The sequence below is a fragment of the Gymnodraco acuticeps genome, unplaced genomic scaffold, assembly GCF_902827175.1.
Source record: "Gymnodraco acuticeps unplaced genomic scaffold, fGymAcu1.1, whole genome shotgun sequence".
Taxonomy (NCBI): domain Eukaryota; kingdom Metazoa; phylum Chordata; class Actinopteri; order Perciformes; family Bathydraconidae; genus Gymnodraco; species Gymnodraco acuticeps.
Window position 1 is genome coordinate 73,513 of NW_022991942.1, and position 22,703 is coordinate 96,215.

The 22,703-nt window shown below is 38.6% G+C and overlaps 1 protein-coding gene across 1 annotated transcript in view; it reads right to left on the reverse strand.

Moving 5' to 3' along the window:
• Positions 1 to 22,703, reverse strand: part of fat2 (FAT atypical cadherin 2) — a 123,845-nt gene that overhangs the window by 68,601 nt on the left and 32,541 nt on the right. The window contains exons 4-8 of the mRNA XM_034200484.1: positions 16,891 to 16,949; positions 14,849 to 15,154; positions 14,470 to 14,680; positions 1,437 to 1,576; positions 552 to 614 (exon numbers count right to left, since the gene is read on the reverse strand). Of these exons, the coding sequence (XP_034056375.1) occupies positions 552 to 614; positions 1,437 to 1,576; positions 14,470 to 14,680; positions 14,849 to 15,154; positions 16,891 to 16,949 (779 nt within the window). The remainder of the gene's footprint in view (positions 1 to 551; positions 615 to 1,436; positions 1,577 to 14,469; positions 14,681 to 14,848; positions 15,155 to 16,890; positions 16,950 to 22,703) is intronic.

The window sequence follows — 22,703 nt, forward strand, 5'->3', positions numbered from 1 at the left end:
AGAATTTTAAAGTCATAAAAATGAAATACAAACACAGGACAAAAGAAAAGGATAGGAAACGGAATTTGTGGTTTTTGTTTCGTTTCTATTTTGATTTTTATGGATTTCTTTTTAGATTTTGGGTATAAGACAATGTTCAGTTCACGCAAATATTCTAGAGAAAGAAGCAATGAGTTTACTGTGACAACAACTTGGCCTGAGGTACTTTAAACCCATCACGCCTCATTTCCAGACATGCATAATTCAACATGCTCCTGCTCCGAGTCATACATCAGTCAAACTCGAACACACAGATGACAAATAATATTCAGTGTGATGAACAGGATTTATGTCTGTTGAGTTTTTGGGCAAGGTAGCAAAAGCTAGAGAAAAACAAGTGAAAAGTGAACACACGTCGATCGTTATACAACTACGAAAAAAACATACGTTAAGACGTCGATTCCTGTCTTTATAGAAAGCACACAAACATGGGATTGTCCTTTTGTGTATTAGTGCTGAAATCGGTCTCCTGTGAGATCTACAAATTAAAATCCAATCGATGTTCTTCTCACCTTGTACAGCGGCTCAAGGAAGACGGGCCGGTGCTCGTTCATGTCCAGAACTCGGATATAAGCCTGCAGTGTGAGAGAGAGAAGGGATGCTCAGCGTGAACAACATTACATATGGAAATCATGCAGAGGTTTAAAGCAGCTTAACCTGCAGCACCCGAGCTGCTGCCGGCAGGAATCAGGATGAACTAAACCTGAGATTCTCTGACTCAAGTTTCGGGATGTTTTTGAGTGGGATGTATTTTAGGAACACAGCTATATTGAGAGGGCCCCAGTTTGGTTAAATGTGCCCTTAAACCAACAAACTACAGGGTTTTATGGACACTTTTTGGCAACTACCCAGTAATATTGCAATCATTAAGCTGACTTATATATATAAATGTAACCGTGTGTATGTTAAATGGAGATATCATATTGTCTTATATTGATTTCAGGCCCGTCAATTGTATCAAGGCAGACTTTGCAAATCTCTTATCTAATCTAAATCATTTTGTAATATGATGAAACTTGTAATTTAAGCCCCCATTTGTATATACATATTATATGTTGTCATAATGTATATTTTACATTTATATATGTAGTTTAATATTCCATCTGTCACATACACATACACATACGTATATATAATACCTTGCTTTATATCTTGTTATTGTTAATTTGTAAAATCAACAGGTACATTTTCTACTGTCTTGTTTATTTCTTGTCTTTCAATGTGTATTGTACAATGCCTTGTCTTTTCATGCTGCTGCAACACAAACATTTCCCACATTGGGATCAATTAAGTACTTCTTATCTTATCTTATCTTATCTTATCTTATCTTATCTTATTTAACCTGCTTTTCTACCTATTTTTGCATTTTTATTCTTACAAACCCTCATGTTTCTCACCTGTGTGGTGGCGCTGCGGTGTCCATCGCTGACCCTCACCGTCATGTTGTAGTTTGAGCGCCGAGCGGCATCGAGCCGGCGGGCGATGGAGATGGTGCCCGTCGTCCTCTGGATGTCAAAGTCCTTCTCCTCGTCGCCTCCTGAGAGACAGAGAAGTAAAAAAGATACTCCGTCAGGTGTTGATTCTGCAGTTTGACGGCCTCATTTCAGAGGTGGGAAGTAGTGGAGTACAAATACTTTGTTCCTGTACTTAAGTAGATTTGTCTGGTATCAGTACTTTACTCCACTACTTATTTTTCTGACGACTTTTTACTTTGACTTCTTTCATGTTGAACCCAAATACCTGTACTTTCTACTTCTTACATGTTGAACTCAAATACCTGTACTTTCTACTTCTTACATGTTGAACTCAAATACCTGTACTTTCTACTTCTTACATGTTGAACTCAAATACCTGAACTTTCTACTTCTTACATGTTGAACCCAAATACCTGTACTTTCTACTTCTTACATGTTGAACTCAAATACCTGAACTTTCTACTTCTTACATGTTGAACTCAAATACCTGTACTTTCTACTTCTTACATGTTGAACCCAAATACCTGTACTTTCTACTTCTTACATGTTGAACCCAAATACCTGTACTTTCTACTTCTTACATGTTGAACACAAATACCTGTACTTTCTACTTCTTACATGTTGAACACAAATACCTGTACTTTCTACTTCTTACATTTTGAACCCAAATACCTGTACTTTCTACTTCTTACATGTTGAACTCAAATACCTGAACTTTCTACTTCTTACATGTTGAACTCAAATACCTGTACTTTCTACTTCTTACATGTTGAACACAAATACCTGTACTTTCTACTCCTTACATGTTGAACTCAAATACCTGAACTTTCTACTTCTTACATTTTGAACCCAAATACCTGTACTTTCTACTTCTTACATGTTGAACACAAATACCTGTACTTTCTACTTCTTACATTTTGAACCCAAATACCTGTACTTTCTACTTCTTACATGTTGAACTCAAATACCTGAACTTTCTACTTCTTACATGTTGAACTCAAATACCTGTACTTTCTACTTCTTACATGTTGAACACAAATACCTGTACTTTCTACTCCTTACATGTTGAACACAAATACCTGTACTTTCTACTTCTTACATGTTGAACTCAAATACCTGTACTTTCTACTTCTTACATGTTGAACCCAAATACCTGTACTTTCTACTTCTTACATGTTGAACTCAAATACCTGTACTTTCTACTTCTTACATGTTGAACTCAAATACCTGTACTTTCTACTTCTTACATGTTGAACACAAATACCTGTACTTTCTACTTCTTACATGTTGAACTCAAATACCTGTACTTTCTACTTCTTACATGTTGAACACAAATACCTGTACTTTCTACTTCTTACATGTTGAACTCAAATACCTGTACTTTCTACTTCTTACATGTTGAACCCAAATACCTGTACTTTCTACTTCTTACATGTTGAACTCAAATACCTGTACTTTCTACTTCTCACATGTTGAACCCAAATACCTGTACTTTCTACTTCTTACATGTTGAACTCAAATACCTGTACTTTCTACTTCTCACATGTTGAACTCAAATACCTGTACTTTCTACTTCTCACATGTTGAACACAAATACCTGTACTTTCTACTCCTTACATATTGAACTCAAATACCTGTACTTTCTACTTCTTACATGTTGAACTCAAATACCTGTACTTTCTACTTCTCACATGTTGAACTCAAATACCTGTACTTTCTACTTCTCACATGTTGAACTCAAATACCTGTACTTTCTACTTCTCACATGTTGAACTCAAATACCTGTACTTTCTACTTCTTACATGTTGAACTCAAATACCTGTACTTCTACTTCTCACATGTTGAACTCAAATACCTGTACTTTCTACTTCTCACATGTTGAACTCAAATACCTGTACTTTCTACTTCTCACATGTTGAACTCAAATACCTGTACTTTCTACTTCTCACATGTTGAACCGAAATACCTGTACTTTCTACTTCTCACATGTTGAACTCAAATACCTGTACTTTCTACTTCTCACATGTTGAACTCAAATACCTGTACTTTCTACTTCTCACATGTTGAACACAAATACCTGTACTTTCTACTTCTCACATGTTGAACTCAAATACCTGTACTTTCTACTTCTCACATGTTGAACACAAATACCTGTACTTTCTACTTCTCACATGTTGAACTCAAATACCTGTACTTTATACTTCTCACATGTTGAACACAAATACCTGTACTTTCTACTTCTCACATGTTGAACTCAAATACCTGTACTTTCTACTTCTCACATGTTGAACACAAATACCTGTACTTTCTACTTCTTACATGTTGAACTCAAATACCTGTACTTTCTACTTCTCACATGTTGAACACAAATACCTGTACTTTCTACTTCTTACATGTTGAACTCAAATACCTGTACTTTCTACTTCTCACATGTTGAACACAAATACCTGTACTTTCTACTTCTTACATGTTGAACTCAAATACCTGTACTTTCTACTTCTCACATGTTGAACTCAAATACTTGTACTTTCTACTTCTCACATGTTGAACTCAAATACCTGTACTTTCTACTTCTCACATGTTGAACTCAAATACCTGTACTTTCTACTTCTCACATGTTGAACACAAATACCTGTACTTTCTACTTCTTACATGTTGAACTCAAATACCTGTACTTTCTACTTCTCACATGTTGAACACAAATACCTGTACTTTCTACTTCTTACATGTTGAACTCAAATACCTGTACTTTCTACTTCTCACATGTTGAACACAAATACCTGTACTTTCTACTTACATGTTGAACTCAAATACCTGTACTTTCTACTTCTTACATGTTGAACTCAAATACCTGTACTTTCTACTTCTCACATGTTGAACTCAAATACCTGTACTTTCTACTTCTTACATGTTGAACTCAAATATCTGTACTTTCTACTTCTCACATGTTGAACACAAATACCTGTACTTTCTACTTCTTACATGTTGAACTCAAATATCTGTACTTTCTACTTACATGTTGAACTCAAATACCTGTACTTTCTACTTCTCACATGTTGAACCCAAATACCTGTACTTTCTACTTCTCACATGTTGAACACAAATACCTGTACTTTCTACTTCTTACATGTTGAACTCAAATACCTGTACTTTCTACTTCTCACATGTTGAACTCAAATACCTGTACTTTCTACTTCTCACATGTTGAACACAAACACCTGTACTTTCTACTTCTTACATGTTGAACCCAAATACCTGTACTTTCTACTTCTTACATGTTGAACCCAAATACCTGTACTTTCTACTTCTTACATGTTGAACACAAATACCTGTACTTTCTACTTCTTACATGTTGAACACAAATACTTGTACTTTCTACTTCTTACATGTTGAACTCAAATACCTGTACTTTCTACTTCTTACATGTTGAGCACAAATACCTGTACTTTCTACTTCTCACATGTTGAACTCAAATACTTGTACTTTCTACTTCTTACATGTTGAACTCAAATACTTGTACTTTCTACTTCTTACATGTTGAACACAAATACCTGTACTTTCTACTTCTTACATGTTGAACTCAAATACCTGTACTTTCTACTTCTTACATGTTGAACTCAAATACCTGTACTTTCTACTTCTCACATGTTGAACTCAAATACCTGTACTTTCTACTTCTCACATGTTGAACTCAAATACCTGTACTTTCTACTTCTTACATGTTGAACTCAAATACCTGTACTTTCTACTTCTTACATGTTGAACCCAAATACCTGTACTTTCTACTTCTTACATGTTGAACCCAAATACCTGTACTTTCTACTTCTTACATGTTGAACTCAAATACCTGTACTTTCTACTTCTTACATGTTGAACACAAATACCTGTACTTCTACTTCTCACATGTTGAACTCAAATACCTGTACTTTCTACTTCTTACATGTTGAACACAAATACCTGTACTTTCTACTTCTCACATGTTGAACCCAAATACCTGTACTTTCTACTTCTTACATGTTGAACACAATACCTGTACTTTCTACTTCTTACATGTTGAACTCAAATACCTGTACTTTCTACTTCTTACATGTTGAACCAAATACCTGTACTTTCTACTTCTTACATGTTGAACCAAATACCTGTACTTTCTACTTCTTACATGTTGAACACAAATACCTGTACTTTCTACTTCTTACATGTTGAAAAAATACCTGTACTTTCTACTTCTTACATGTTGAACACAAATACCTGTACTTTCTACTTCTTACATGTTGAACACAAATACCTGTACTTTCTACTTCTTACATGTTGAACCAAATACCTGTACTTTCTACTTCTTACATGTTGAACTCAAATACCTGTACTTTCTACTTCTTACATGTTGAACACAAATACCTGTACTTTCTACTTCTTACATGTTGAACCAAATACCTGTACTTTCTACTTCTTACATGTTGAACACAAATACCTGTACTTTCTACTTCTTACATGTTGAACCAAATACCTGTTACTTTCTACTTCTTACATGTTGAACACAAATACCTGTACTTTTCTACTTCTTACATGTTGAACACCCACAATACCTTGTACTTTCCTACTTCTTACAGTTTGAGCAACAACTACTGTACTTTCTACCTTCTTACATGTTGAGCACAATACCTGTAACTTCTACTTCTCACATGTTGAACCCAAATACTGGACTTTCTACTTCTTACATGTTGAAGCACAAATACTGTACTTTCTACTTCTCAACATGTTGAACCCAAAATACGGTACTTTCTACTTCTTACATGTTGGAACACAAAATACCTGTACTTTCTACTTCCTACATGTTGAACTCAATACCTGTCCTTTCTACTTCTTACATGTTGAACTCAAATACCTGTACTTTCTACCTTCTTACTGTTGAACTCAAATACCTGTACTTTCTACTTCTCACATGTTGAACTCAAATACCTGTACTTTCTACTTCTACATGTTGAACTCAAATACCTGTACTTCTACTTCTTACATGTTGAACTCATATACCTGTACTTTCTACTTCTTACATGTTGAACTCAAAATACTGTAACTTTCTACTTCTTACATGTTGAACTCAATACCTGTACTTTTCTACTTCTTACATGTTGAACTCAAATACCTGTACTTTCTACTTCTTACATGTTGAACTCAAATACCTGTACTTTCTACTTCTTACATGTTGAACACAAATACCTGTACTTCTACTTCTCACATGTTGAACTCAAATACCTGTACTTTCTACTTCTTACATGTTGAACACAAATACCTGTACTTTCTACTTCTCACATGTTGAACTCAAATACCTGTACTTTCTACTTCTTACATGTTGAACACAAATACCTGTACTTTCTACTTCTTACATGTTGAACTCAAATACCTGTACTTTCTACTTCTTACATGTTGAACACAAATACCTGTACTTTCTACTTCTCACATGTTGAACTCAAATACCTGTACTTTCTACTTCTTACATGTTGAACTCAAATACCTGTACTTTCTACTTCTTACATGTTGAACACAAATACCTGTACTTTCTACTTCTCACATGTTGAACTCAATACTGTACTTTCTACTTCTTACATGTTGAACACAAATACCTGTACTTTCTACTTCTCACATGTTGAACCCAAATACCTGTACTTTCTACTTCTTACATGTTGAACTCAAATACCTGTACTTTCTACTTCTTACATGTTGAACACAAATACCTGTACTTTCTACTTCTCACATGTTGAACTCAAATACCTGATACTTTCTACTTCTTACATGTTGAACACAAATACCTGTACTTTCTACTTCTCACATGTTGAACTCAAATACCTGTACTTTCTACTTCTTACATGTTGAACTCAAATACCTGTACTTTCTACTTCTTACATGTTGAACACAAATACCTGTACTTTCTACTTCTCACATGTTGAACTCAAATACCTGTACTTTCTACTTCTTACATGTTGAACTCAAATACCTGTACTTTTCTACTTCTCACATGTTGAACTCAAATACCTGTACTTTCTACTTCTTACATGTTGAACACAAATACCCTGTACTTTCTACTTCTCACATGTTGAACACAAATACCTGTACTTTCTACTTCTCACATGTTGAACTCAAATACCTGTACTTTCTACTTCTTACATGTTGAACTCAAATACCTGTACTTTCTACTTCTTACATGTTGAACACAAATACCTGTACTTTCTACTTCTCACATGTTGAACTCAAATACTTGTACTTTCTACTTCTTACATGTTGAACTCAAATACCTGTACTTTCTACTTCTCACATGTTGAACTCAAATACCTGTACTTTCTACTTCTCTCATTTCCCAAACAGCTGGTTCCTTTAGTCTGAATGTGTGTTTGATGAGTGATCATTATTCTTTAGAGTCATTGCGTGCCTAATATTGATTTGAACACGATCCGTGTATCCATCATTTCCTGGTCTTCTCTAAAGAAGAGGGACCAATGGAAACGTTGTCATGTTGCCGTTGTTCAGCATGGAAACATTCATTAGCTAACAATGACATTATTGTTCTATTAATATAAAGGGAGGTCAGGTACTCTTTAAAACAGCTGCTAGATTTGGGTACTTTTTACTGAAGTACATTTCAAAGCCTCTTTACTTTGACTTGAGTAAAGAAGTTTAGTCAGTACTTCTACTTTCACCGGAGTATTTTTAAACACGAGTATCTGTACTTCTACTTGAGGAAAGGATGTGTACTTTTTTCCTCTCTGCGCAGGAAGGATGCATCTTGGCGTCGTCCTCAAACAGAAAGACCTGCAGTGATTTCCCGCTGCCATTTATCATCATATTCCTAACTTTGAAAGGCCTCCAGTTTTCACCGTGGAGTGACAGCAGAAACTGACTTAGGTTCATAAAACGAACTTTGAAAAAGCTAATTGTTTTACATCCGAAGTGTGCTTTATTGACTTTATGTTATTGTGCTTTTCCTCTTTATCTAACATCTTTGTCTACTTGTTTTATTTTGCATTTTATATCCACTGTTCCCTTTGCTCTAACATTTTACCCAGCTTTGGGACGAATAAAGGATTTCTGCCGTGGATTTCTCTCTAATTGAATATTTAAGAGTGTTTGCGAGAGGTGAGAGTTTGTTCATTAAAAAACGGAGTTGTTTTCTTGCTTCGAAAAGCGTTGTTCTCATTGCTGCCAATTAAATTAAAACTCAAGGTATCAAAATGTGTGTTAGGTTGTTCATCTTCAGTGTCCTGTTGTAACCTTTGAATATGTTATTTATTATGCTTTGCTACAATCACATATGCGATTATGCATATCGTTTTTTCTTCTCTCTTCCATTTCTCCCACATTTTGTGACGTACATCTTTTGTTTCCTTTCCTCCTTCCTTCTCTATTTCCTCCACTCTTTTCTCCTGCTTCCTCTTCTTGCTTCATGACTTCTCTCTCAGCAGGATGTGTGTGTTCGTGATAAAGGTAAACCTCATGCCTGCTGCACCAGATGGTGTTTATTAAGACGTCCACCTTGCGACACACACACACACACACACACACACACACACACACACACCACACACACACACACACACACACATAAACACACACCTTTATGCCTCTACCTTTGTATTAAGTCATAACCAAGGCTGCACCTCATTGCTACTTCATTTGAATTTCAATCCCCTATCGTTTTTGATGGAATTACACATCAATATATTTATTTGTTTACTATTTCCTCCTATATCCTACCTCAAATCCAGATACACACACTCTGCACACACTCTGTTGGTTCCCGATCGATAGATAATTGGGTAATTATGAGGTCTATTTCTGTCAGTTAATGACTGAGCTGAATAACGAGCAACATTGACATTTCAGTTCATCTGATTTTGATTTTAAATCCGCAGATTAAGACACACACCAGCACAGAGTCGGGATCAGACGCAGCACAGAGAGAGGACGATGTACTGTGGAAGCAATCTTTCACTTTACTGATCCAGGAAGATGTGTACAGTGTATCCCTGCTTGGGTCTCTTCCCTCTGGGGCCAACCATGCAATACATACATTATTATATGATTTTATATATATATTTTATCTTTGTTTTACCCATTCTTACATCCTGGGGGTTTTATCCAGGTCAGCAACACCATGGAAATAAATATGCTGAAAGGCCTCGAGCCCGTCAGTCAGTTTACATTCTTAACCCATGAGTGCTTTACATAATTATTGTTTTATCATTTGACTTTTTATTGTGTGTATTCCCTGAACAGCACTGTGGTCCACTGAGGTTGTTTTAAATAAATTAAGATTGATTGAGATTATTAAAAGTCACATAAGAGGCAAAGTTGGGGCTGTTGGGAACATTTGATATCCAAAAAGTTAATATATTTTAAATGAAACGTGTTTTTGAAGACATGCTTAAGAGCTGGAGTCTTTGGTCACATGTGTCAGGTCTGGTGAAATGTTATATATTTGAGGGGTCTCGTTAAAGGTGCAGGTAAGACGACTCTATAGCAACCCCTACAAGTTGCTAAAATGTAGCCCCGTGTTGTGGTTTCACCTGTAAATCTGAAATGTGGCAGGTATATGAAGAATGGTGAGACGCACAAAAAAGCCTCTTGGAGTAATATTTTAAACCCAACAGGAAGTCAGCCATTTTTTATTGAGTGTGATTTCCTTCATGTATTTTGGCCATTTCCAGGCTACGTACTTTAACAGACGCCTTTTACAGATTTCATCGGATCGACTTCATATTTTCTAAGTATCATCTTAAGTCTTTGAGGATCACTTGTGCAGACTAAAAGTTTAGGTTATTTGACACCGAGGGAAGTTTTCAATTCTTCCCTCTGTGTTATCTCACGGCCAGAGAGGCTCGATAGGCATCTGCTAAAAATGCCTGATCATATCTGCATGAGAAGGTCCTCGCTGTGACACAACAACATTCCCTCATCTGCCGACAAAATGAGGGTCAGTTATACATAAATAGGGCTGCAAGACAAATATGGTGCCTCAAGCTATTTGAATATTTCACATGTACATATTGCGACTGGAAGGGGATTGCGCTGGATTAGAGTTGACAAAAATAATGTATTGCGATTTATTTTGACTGACGTTAGAGAAGTGGATCATTAGTGCATAATTACTCTAATCATGAGGACAGAATCTATTCAAAGTATCATATTTAATAGAACATGTACCACATGTCTGTAGAATAGTTGTAGGCCATCATGTCTCTTAAGCTGCATATTTAAAAAAACACATTTTTGACTTACACATATTGTGCCTCGAGCCATTTCAATATTTCACGTGTACATATCACACTGGAAAGAGAATTTGCTGGATTAAAGTTGAAAAAAGTCAAAATAAAACGTTAATACATTTTTCCAGCCTTATCAAAAGGTTGGATATGTCACGAGAGAACAAGAGAAGGAGGAGAAGGAGGAACTAGAAGAGTTTGATCTGACAGCTAAAGGCCATCAGTGATAATTACAGAGTAACGCTGAGGGACCACACAGGGAGTAAAACGCTACGCCTGATTGATTGAACACACAGCTGTCAGAGTCATACTGACATTTCAGAGGAGAGTATTGTATTTAAAGGTGTTTTACTCTACTGTGATTAACCTATAGTCACTGTGGTTAGGGAAATAGTAAATGCTATTCAGATATATTCAATGCATGAAAGGACAAGTGCTATGATGGGTTTGAGGGATAAGGTTTTGCAGATAGTCTGTGTTTTGTTTTGTGTAATAATTCATGGCATTTAATTGAAACTGTGTTTTTACTACACAAAATGTGGACTTTGCTAGCCATGATGTTCTGCGTCCTTAAGCATGTATTCACCTTAAGCTTCCCTGCTCTAGGGCGCTTCCACATCCTCTTATTAACAATGTTTTCATTATTACTCTCACTGACAGGATGGTAGACTCAGTTTTGCACTGCATTTCTAACCATAAGGTATGTGGAGTCTATTTTTATATAACATTACAAGACTGATTCTTATTATTACATTATGCTTATTGTGCTCATGAGATTGCTATGACTATAGAATAATTAGACACAATCACTAATCCCAGGTTCTGATGGGTGAGATACCAACGAGGGGAATAGTCAGAAGAAAGTTTAGCTTGCAATATTGAAAGTAGCAAGGTCGAGTGCAGAGACTGAGAGAACACAAAGAGGTAGTCAGAACAGCACATCACACCGGCCTTGACTCTGTATGGGAGCCGCGCTCCCCCGCAAAGCTAGGAAGCAACATTATGGTTTCCCGCTATATCTGAAGAAACGTTAGAGAAAACAAATGAGTATGATGGTGCCAGAGTAGGGAGGGACTTCCACAGGCCGGCCGAATGCTGATTGGAGGATCGTGTTGCCAAGAGACTCTATCTGAGTCTGTGCACCAACCAAAGAGAACCAGGTCTAACCCGCGGTATCTCTTCAGCTAGTCTTGACCAATCATAAATGTACGGGCAACGCCCTGTGTAATAAAATGTATTGTCGCACGAGGTTCGAGGCTCTTGACGGATTTGGTGGTTACAGATTACAGCTTTGCTGCCTGTGATTCCCAAAGTCGTGATGAGTCCTTGGCCAAGTAATATATATATGTTGCTCTCTTTACAATAAATAGTTCAACTTAGAAGCTGTCTGTCTTTTCTGGAATTCTGAACCCAACAGGAATTAAATAACAATTCTAATTTAAGATATGAGAGTCACACATGTGGCCAAAACTGGAAAGATAGCTCGAATTAGCTAGCTAGATTGTTAGATATAGGTAGCTAATGTAAGCCAGCTAGGTAAACAGATAGAGGACTGAAGCAAGCTTGAAAAGTAGATAGCTAACATTAGCAAGCTATCTTATTAGATAGATACTGTAGGTAAAGTTTGCTAGTCAGTTGCTAACATTGGCTAGTTTGCTAGATAGTTAGCATTTGCTAGATAAATAGCACACTGACAGATACAGTTAATGATGTCTCTAGGTTAACTTGTGTTTCTAAATGTCAGCACTGTGGACCTTTGTCTCTCCTTCTGGCAGTGAGAGGTGTTATAAAACACTATAAACACATGAGCTTTAGTATAGAGTCACACCGGCCGTTTAGACGTAGAGATTTAAAGATTATAAAACCTATACTATTTGCTATAGTTAGCACCATTTTACTACTGTTTTTGTTTTGTGTTTTCTTTGAACTGTTTCAAAAGCGTCTTTGAGCATTAGGAAGAGCGCTATATAAATCCCATGTATTATTAATATCATTATGACAGTGTACTGCCAGACTCCTGAGGATATTTCGGACTCAATGCTTCACGACTGAATCTAACACAGAAATGTCAGGGCTGCAGAGAACCTGCTGGGTTCCGCTGGGTTCTGGCCCGGATCGAGCTTGGCACGGTGAGCTGAACAGGAGGAACCTCAGCCTCTCTCTGCCCCCGCAGGCAGGAAGCCGCCTGGCAAACTACCACGTGTTGTCCTACGAGGCTCGTCTAAAACGTCCAGGGATTATTTCCACTTTCACTGAAGATATTGCAACACATTTAATTTGTCCTGTTGTTTTTTAGTCAAATGAACCCAAATTAAAGTGTTCTTATGTCGGAATAAGGGGTTATTTCATACAATTGACACACAAATAACAACAAACAATTGAATTACGTTTGTTTTACTTAAATGATAAGCATCTGTTGCTGCTATTAAATCGTCTGTGATGAACTTACATCATATGATAAGTACATTTAAGTCCAAATACTTCATTTTTATTGGCGTTTTACCTCAAAACTAAGGTTTTACTTAGTGTAAATGAGGTTTAATAACCATAAGCTCATTCAAATGAAGTAAAATGTGTGGTAAAATAAAGTAATTTAAAGGTGTAACAGAGATTTTGTTGAGGATGTTGTATTATATGCTATAAACATTCAAAGCAGGACAAGATTTGCACATTTGACGCTAACACAAGGGAGCTGATGGTCCTTCTTCTTGTTTGAGTTAAGCTTATCCTGTTATGAATCTTTTAATGTCGGAATAAAGGGTTATTTCATATAATTGCTACACAAATAATGTTAAAATGCGATCACTACTTGTGTGTTGGGCATCTGGTGTCATTATGTGCTGCTCTTAAATCCTGAACCCTGACGAAACTTTGACACATACCAAATAAAAATAAGTCTAAATCATTCTAATGTGTTACCTTTCTTTACTCAAAACTATAAGGTTGAATTTGTTGTGAAAGTAAACTTGTCTTCTTTAGAGGTGTGAGTAAACATTTGGTAATGATCTTTACTATAAGAGTAATAAGTCAAAGCATAAGGAGAGTTTGGAACGGTAAGAAAAAGGTTGTGACGGTCCTTCATCATGTATAGAGGTTAGAGAGGAAGAGGAGGGAGGAGGAGGAGGAAGAGGATGAGGAAGAGGAAGAGGAGGAAGAGGAAGAGGAGGAGGAGGAAGAGGAGGGAGGGTCAGTTGTCCCTCCTGTGGAGATCTGGCCGGTGATGAGAGGAGGAGCACTGCTGATTTATCCTCTAAAAAAAACATCCCGCTGATACACCGACACCGAGACCTTTTATTCCTCTTCCTCCTCCTCTTCCTCTTCCTCCTCCTCATCCTCCTCCTCTTCCTCCTGCTCCTTTCTCCTCTTTATTCCTCCATCACTAAGCTTCTTCATTGGCAGGGTTTTTTATTTATCTGTTTCTGTTTAGTCTATCCGTCCGTCCTCTGAACGTGTATCTGAATGATGTTTTCAGTGTGTGTGTGTGTGTGTGTATGTGTGTGTGTGTGTGTGTGTGTGTGTGTGTTGTGTGCGTGCGTGCGTGCGTGTGTGTGTATGTGTGTGTGTGTGTGTGTGTGTGTGTGTGTGTGTGCGTGCGTGCGTGTGTGTGTGTATGTGTGTGTGTGTGTGTGTGTGTGTGTGTGTGTGTGTGTGTGTGTGTGTGTGTGTGTGTGCGTGTGTGTGTGTGTGTGTTTGCACCCCCTCACCTATGATGTCGAACCACTTCAGGCGGTGCGCCCCCTCCGTCATGATGATGCCCACCATGTGAGTGACAGGCTCCGTTTCCATGACGGCAAAGGTGAAGAGGGGCTCGTCGAATGTGATTGGCTCGTGGGAGGGAGGAGGCGGGGCTACCCACTCGATGTCGAGCCTGGCCGTGGACGAGCGGGACGGACTGCCCTGATCCGTCGCTTTAATCTGGAAATTAAATCAGCATTTTAATGACTGTTAGTGTTTTCACAAATTATTTGTATTTATTTATGTTTATTATTATTTATCACAAATACGAAAGTACACATAGATCAAGGGGGCAGCTGAGAATTAATTTTCGAGCTTTAGCTGACAGAATAAAGAACATGGACCCACCGTCAGGATGCTGTAGTTTCCCAGCCAGAAATCCCCGCGTGCCGTCACTCCTCCGGTCAGCGAGTCGATCTCAAACCGGTCGTCTTTATCGCCCGTCAGCGAGTACGTCACCGCGGCGTTCGATCCCTCGTCGTCGTCACGGGCGACCATCCGGCACACTTCCTGTCCACTCCCCCGCTGCTCGGGCAGCTTCACGTGCACCAGTTTGTCCGTGAACTTTGGTCGGTTGTCGTTGGCGTCGAGGACTCGGATCACAACGGTGGCCGTGGAGCGGAGAGACGGAGCGCCGTTATCTGACACCATGACCTGAGGAATGAGGGTTATGTCAGGGTTGCCAACTTTGGGTACCTGGCTGGAGTGAGATTTTGATATCATGGGTTTAATTACACATATGCGCACTAAATGACTGCTATCGTGTCAGTAGCGGGACCTTAGCATATAGGATATACACAATATTGGACACAGACTATAAAGGGCACACAGTTTAATTCACTAATGAAAGTCAAACATTCCACTGTTTTATTGTGTGCCTGTCGCGATAAGCAATTAATTGACTTATCGTACGATAAATAAAAATGAACTCGATAAATTGCCATTTCCATGAGGATGTGACTAGCAGTTTGAAAGGATGCACTTCAATTATTATTATATATTATCATTATGTCAGTGGTCTGAAATGGTCATACAACCGTGCCGACAATATTATCGTTTATCGCAATCATTTCCGGGAAAATGTATCCAACAAAATTAATTATCGTGAGAGGCCTATACATGAAACACACACACAAACACACACATCTACAGACTTACTCCAAACTGCCAAATATATTAATTAACACACTCTCCTATTATGCCCGATACTACAACTCTCATATACTCTTTGACTCTATTTTGGCCGAGTAGAACAATAAGCAGCAGACTTTTACTTTGTTATCATTGCTACTGGATCTTAGATCTGCGCATGCGCAATACCGGCTCCCACAGCTCAGCTGTCTGTTAACGTTGTTAAGAGTGGTGGGGGCGGGGAGGGAGCGGGTCGACAGCTGGAGCAGCTGTCAACTCAACATTGTAAATAACCAACCAAAAACGATCACCGGTTCATCTTGTTTTTGGCGTGAGAATAGTTTGGGCAGCGTGAGAGCGTGAGACTGAGAGTGAAAGCGTGTGTCACACGCCCGATGCGTGAGAGTTGGCAACCCTGGTTAAATCAGTATAAATGTATTATTTTAAAGCTGTGTTTGCAATAGAAAACAACACAACAGAATATAGAGAACCACAGTGACGCATCCTAAAACCCGGAAGTGAGTCAGCATTTCACCACTTCCTGTTCCCTGGTCTCAGAGCCAATGGGATCTCTCCATAGGATTTAGGAAAATAGCTGGAAATAAGGTCTGTGGTTGAGACACATTGAAGAGACGGATCACGTTTTGTTCTACGACATTAAATCATCAGCAGTGACCCCACTGGTGATTTCTGAAGAGTGGACGTGTCTGAGAAACGATGGTTGTTACCAAGTGGCTGAATAGGACTACAGAAGTTGTGGAGGACGTTGTACGTCATTACGCCGAACACGTAAACACTCCTCTGAGTTTGTTTCTGTTCTGCTTGAAAGCAAGTCCCTGCCTCCTGCAGAGTGTTCAAACAAACGCTTCAACTTGTTCCATTTAGAATCTGTGTGTTTGAATATGGATCTGAAGTCGGCGTGACGTTGAAGCAGCGACCCTGCTGTAGTTAGTTTATAGCATAACATTAGCATTTTGCTTCTGGCGACTAGATTTATGATTCGAAAATGATAAAAGTAGGATAGACATGTGGAGATTATCCGGCTGAACACAACGTCATCCGTCTCTTCAATGTGTCTCAACCACAGACCTGATTTCCAGCTATTTTCCAGCTTCAAAAATCGTTGATATTTAACATTTATTATTCATTTTTCTTTGATTTTAAGCAAAACGTATTTATTATACCTGTTTGTTCCACATTTGCTTATTTAACATTTTGAGAAATGTAAATGCTTTTTTTTCATATCAATTTTTTCTTACCTCGATAATGTGTTCTGGTTTATCCTCCCGATCCAAAGCTGAGTGAGTGCTGATCATTCCTGCACACACACACACACACACACACACACACACACACACACACACACACACACACACACACACACACACACGATGAAAAAAACAAAAATAACATGTGTTATTGTGAGTCTCAGTCCTGGGAAGTGAGACAGCTAATTGCACCTAAACAAACAAACACAAAAAAGTGCTGCTGTTATTTTAGGTGTGTGTGTGTGTGTGTGTGTGTGTGTGTGTGTGTGTGTGTGTGTGTGTGTGTGTGTGTGTGTGTGTGTGTGTGTGTGTGTGTGTGTGTGTGTGTGTGTGTGTGTGTGTCAGAACAGTAGCAGGGCTGAGTAAACACACTGTGGTTTATAGATGTTGTTTCTGCTGTTGTTGTTGCTTGTATGGGTTTGTTATAAGTTCTCTTTCGTGCTTCATTATTATTATATATGCACCACTATTAAAGTGCAGCAGCTGTTGGCCGTCCAATCACAGAGCAGCTGTAATAAATCCTGTGATACACGCTGATAATAAAACCAGAAATAAAACAGGCTGATCTGGCGGTTTGGTGAATCAGCGTTGTGTCTGGACCGCTAACAGTGTTTGTTTCTGCTTCAGTGAAGCATGTGGCTCAGCAGGTTATACACAGACAGACACACACACACACACACACACACACACACACACACACACACAGACACACACACACACACACACACACACAGACACACACACAGACACACACACACAGACAGACACACACACACACACACACACACACACACACAGACACACACACACAACACACAAACACACACACACACACACACACAGACACACACACACACACACACACAGACAGACACACACACACACACACACACACACACACACAGACAGACACACACACACACACACACACAGACACACACACACAGACACACACACACACACACACACACACACAGACACACACACAGACAGACACACACACACACACACACACAGACACACACACACAGACAGACACACACACACACACACACACACACACACAGACAGACACACACACACACACACACACAGACACACACACACAGACAGACACACACACACACCACACACACACACACACAGACAGACACACACACACACACACACACACAACACACACACAGACACACACACACACACAGACACACACACACACAGACAGACACACACACAACAGACACACACACACACACAGACACACACACACACACACACACACAGACAGACACACACACACACACACAGACAGACACACACACACACACACACAGACACACACACACACAGACACACACACACACACACACAGACACACACACACACACACACACAGACAGACACACACACACACACACACACACACACACACACACACACACACACAGACAGACACACACACACACACACATTTGGCTGCGGTGTCTTTGTTTTTTGGGATGCTGTTTCTGACTCCTCACCTCAAAACTACCGTTTAACGAGCCACGGTTATTTATGTGTAAACCCATTTGTTATGTCTTCTACTTCTGGAGGGAACACAGGGATGTTAGCCTTTGAAGACCATTTACATGCACTAAAACCGGAACCAGAATACCTTTATTCGTAGAGCCAAAGACAGCTTAATACTAACCAAGAAGCATGCATAAAAAACCTTAAAGATACAAAAATGATCTATAGCTCTATATGTAAAGACTGGTATTTCCTGCGTGATCACACATGTGGTTTATTGGCTTTCAATGGCAGCATTTTTGTCAATAAGGGTCAGAGTGTCTGTACACTTTCATAGACTTATTAAAGGCGCATCACTTTCATAATGGACCGAGGGTCGGAGCAGAGAATTTTACACCCGGAAGGAAATATTCTCTCCGCTTCGCTTGACAAACCCCGTGATAGTCCTCAATTACATTACATTACATTACATTACATTTAGCTGACGCTTTTATCCAAAGCGACTTACAATAAGTGCGTTCGTCCAACAAAATACAACTTGAAGAAAACAGAATCATATAAGTACATCAGGTTTCATAGAGCAAAAACATTTCAAGTGCTACTCAACTGGCTTTAGGTAAGCCAGTCCTTTATTAGTATAAAAGTGCTTCGTTAATAGTTCTATCGCTCGAAGTGGAGTCGAAAGAGATGAGTTTTCAGTTTGCGCCGGAAGATGTGCAAGCTATAAGCTCTGTGATTGGAGAGTGTGCTCCGAGGGTTACGCCGAGCCTCGAACAGCACTTGAAATGGGATGGAACCACGGCAGACTGTCCAAAACTGGATTTGAACGGGTCCACCGCGTCCCCCCTCTCCCACCCGTCCCCAGAACTACACACGCTGGCTATTCTGTTTCGCAACATGTTCTCTATCTATGGCACGTCTCTACTGGGAGTTGTAGTTTTAAAAGACGTTTTCGTATTTCCCATAATAAGAAGTTGCCAGTATTAAACTGTGTACATCCCTGGAGGTTTAGGGGATAGGAAACACTCACATTTAAAACATATAATTAATAAATGGGTGAAAATTGCTTGTGTCCATAATGGGCAGCATTAATATATATACACACATGCCAACTAAGGTCAGAAGAGCTTTATTTAACAGCTGGTCTTATGTCTGTGACCCCTCCTGTTGTTCATTGATAAGCCTGAAACATGCACTTGTCAAGGTTCAGAGGCACATTTTGCAAATATGGCAGTAGCCATCGATCATCTTAAGATAAGATACTTTATTGATCCCAAGTTGGGAACATTTGCGTTACATCAGCATGTGTAACAGTTGTAAATATGCAGTGGTGTTTATTTGTAAATCATTTCGTATAATCACACAAATTCTGTGTTTTATATTTAATAATTCTGTGTTCTTTATTTATTGAATATTCAATACCTGACAAGGCCGGAGATGAAAAACTTGGGTCGCAGGTTCCTCAAAAGTGCATTACAAGACATCTATCAATATGTGTGTATACCTCCACCATTACACTCGTATTCTGCACATTTCTTATACTATCTACATACATCTTATAAGAGTATAATACATATGTATAATATCAGTTAAAATAAGTGCTTACACATACAGTAGTAACATTGCAGGAAAGCAATATATTAGTACTTTGTCAGGCTTAATATGTATACCCCCAAAGCTTTTTTCTTATTCAAAATAAGACCTTAACCTAATTATGTAACGTTTAAATAAAGCCGTATTAGTTTGTCTGTCTGTGTCTCCTATTCATATCTAATAATACAAATAATACATTTCAATAACGTGCTTTAACCACCAGGTGTCCCTTTCTATCAGCTGTGCACCGTTATGGTGTAAATATACCAATATAGAGTGGTGAAAAGTACACTGACTTCAATCTGTCAGTTATTATTGTATATAGAGAGGCGAAGTCCCTCCCCTTCCGGTGGACCTCCATGGGACCTTATTTCGAAAAAATTATGTGTTGAAGTCAATGGAGAGAGAAAGATTATCTTTCAATCCCGTTTGAATTGTGCCACGAATTACACATATGATGTTTGTCACTTTAAAAGAGAATTTTGCAAGTTTTCTCTCTCCATTGACTTCAATACATTATTTTTCCAAAATAAGGTCCCATGGACCGGAAGTAGAAGGACGTGACTTCGCCACTCTATACCGATTGGATCAAATATAAAAGTCAGCCGAATTAGTGTTGATACTGCAAGGAGACGTTTTGTGTGAAGAGAAATTGAAGATTTTGTTTGATTGCTGATATATTTATGATCCACGTCACATATTCAGTTTCGGCGGCAGTTCTTCCTATTTGTCTAGAAGTCTTCTCATCAGGGCTCTATAAATAGAGAACTACGGCAGATATGTAATATTTAATGCAGCCGAACCGTGTATTACAATGCCGTTATGTGATGACTTCCAAAGAGAAAAGCAAGAACACTCGGAATAAATTATAAATAATTATTTTATTTTTAAAAAATGTTTTCGGATTTCACATCAACAGGAAGTCCGGTTAACTATAATGTCCGTGCGCAACAATACCCCAACACATAGATCCGCGGGTGAATAATGTCAATCACCACATTACACACATCCCTTCACATTTAAATTTGAATTTACATTAAAGTATTTCGTGAAGCCTTCTAAAATGTTTTTAAATATAATTAGGGTTGTAGTTGAAGAGTTTGTAAATTATTGCGTTGCCTGGCAACACAATCGTACAACTGCACGTCCATTAATTCCACAACCACACACATGGATTAACATCGATTTAATACATTAATGTAGCCTTTGTTTCTGCTAAAAGAGGTGTCGACCAGCTGGGGCAACAAGAAAATCGGCGAAATCAAGTGTGACTATTAAAAAAAAAAAATGATGATATTAATATTGGCAATAACAACCGACCGTCGGGGTAGCATTTGCCGGGGAGCGTTCTCATGGCGTCTATTATCAACGCTATGGGAGGTCTATGAAGGTCTATGGGACGCCCTGCCCGTTGAAAACTGACTTCCAAGGGGTACCCTATACGTAATAGAGTGACGGGGAGGGGCCCTGACCGTCCGTCAATATGTGACGGGTTGGGAGTGAGAACGTGTTGTAGAAATCCAGGGGAAATAATCTGTTGACAGAAACAGGACAAATAACAAAACGAGACGCAGACAGTTTGTGTGTGTGTGTGTGTGTGTGTGTGTGTGTGTGTGTGTATGTATGTGTGTGTGTGTGTGTGTGTGTGTGTGTGTGTGTGTGTGTGTGTGTGTGTGTGTGTGTGTGTGTGTGTGTGTGTGTGTGTGTGTGTGTGTGTGTGTGTGTGTGTGTGTGTGTGTGTGTGTGTCAGAGTCGGCTTCCGTTCGTCTGCAGGCCAGGTGTGCACAGGTGTGTGGGAGTGGGAACGATACACACTCCAATACACATTCTTCCGTGCTCTGTTCATTCTCACTACTAAATGATTACAGCGAAAGCAAAGAGACAAAGAGAAAACTACACTGAGTAAAGTTTGGAGAAGCAGATATGTGTTCATAATAGCTCACTTTGTATTAGCAGCGATGCTCCCTTTACTGTGTGTAACTGAATCTGTATCACTCCCATTTCCCTCCAGCCTGTTCGTCTCTTGTTCAGATTCAGATTACTTCATTACTCATTCAATTTATGTTAAATGGAAATGTGTCTTTTGCAAACTAAATAACATTACACACAGAGAAATGTGGATCTTAAGTAAACTTACTTGAGTAAAAGTAGAAGTACTCAGATCTTGTACTTGAGTAAAAGTAGAAGTACTCAGATATTGTACTTGAGTAAAAGTAGAAGTATTCAGATCTTGTTCTTGAGTAAAAGTAGAAGTACTCAGATCTTGTACTTGAGTAAAAGTAGAAGTACTCAGATCTTGTACTTGAGTAAAAGTAGAAGTACTCAGATCTTGTACTTGAGTAAAAGTAGAAGTACTCAGATATTGTACTTGAGTAAAAGTAGAAGTATTCAGATCTTGTTCTTGAGTAAAAGTAGAAGTACTCAGATCTTGTACTTGAGTAAAAGTAGAAGTACTCAGATCTTGTACTTGAGTAAAAGTAGAAGTATTCAGATCTTGTTCTTGAGTAAAAGTAGAAGTACTCAGATCTTGTACTTGAGTAAAAGTAGAAGTACTCAGATCTTGTACTTGAGTAAAAGTAGAAGTACTCAGATCTTGTACTTGAGTAAAAGTAGAAGTACTCAGATCTTGTTCTTGAGTAAAAGTAGAAGTACTCAGATTGTGTCCTTGAGTAAAAGTAGAAGTACTCAGATCTTGTACTTGA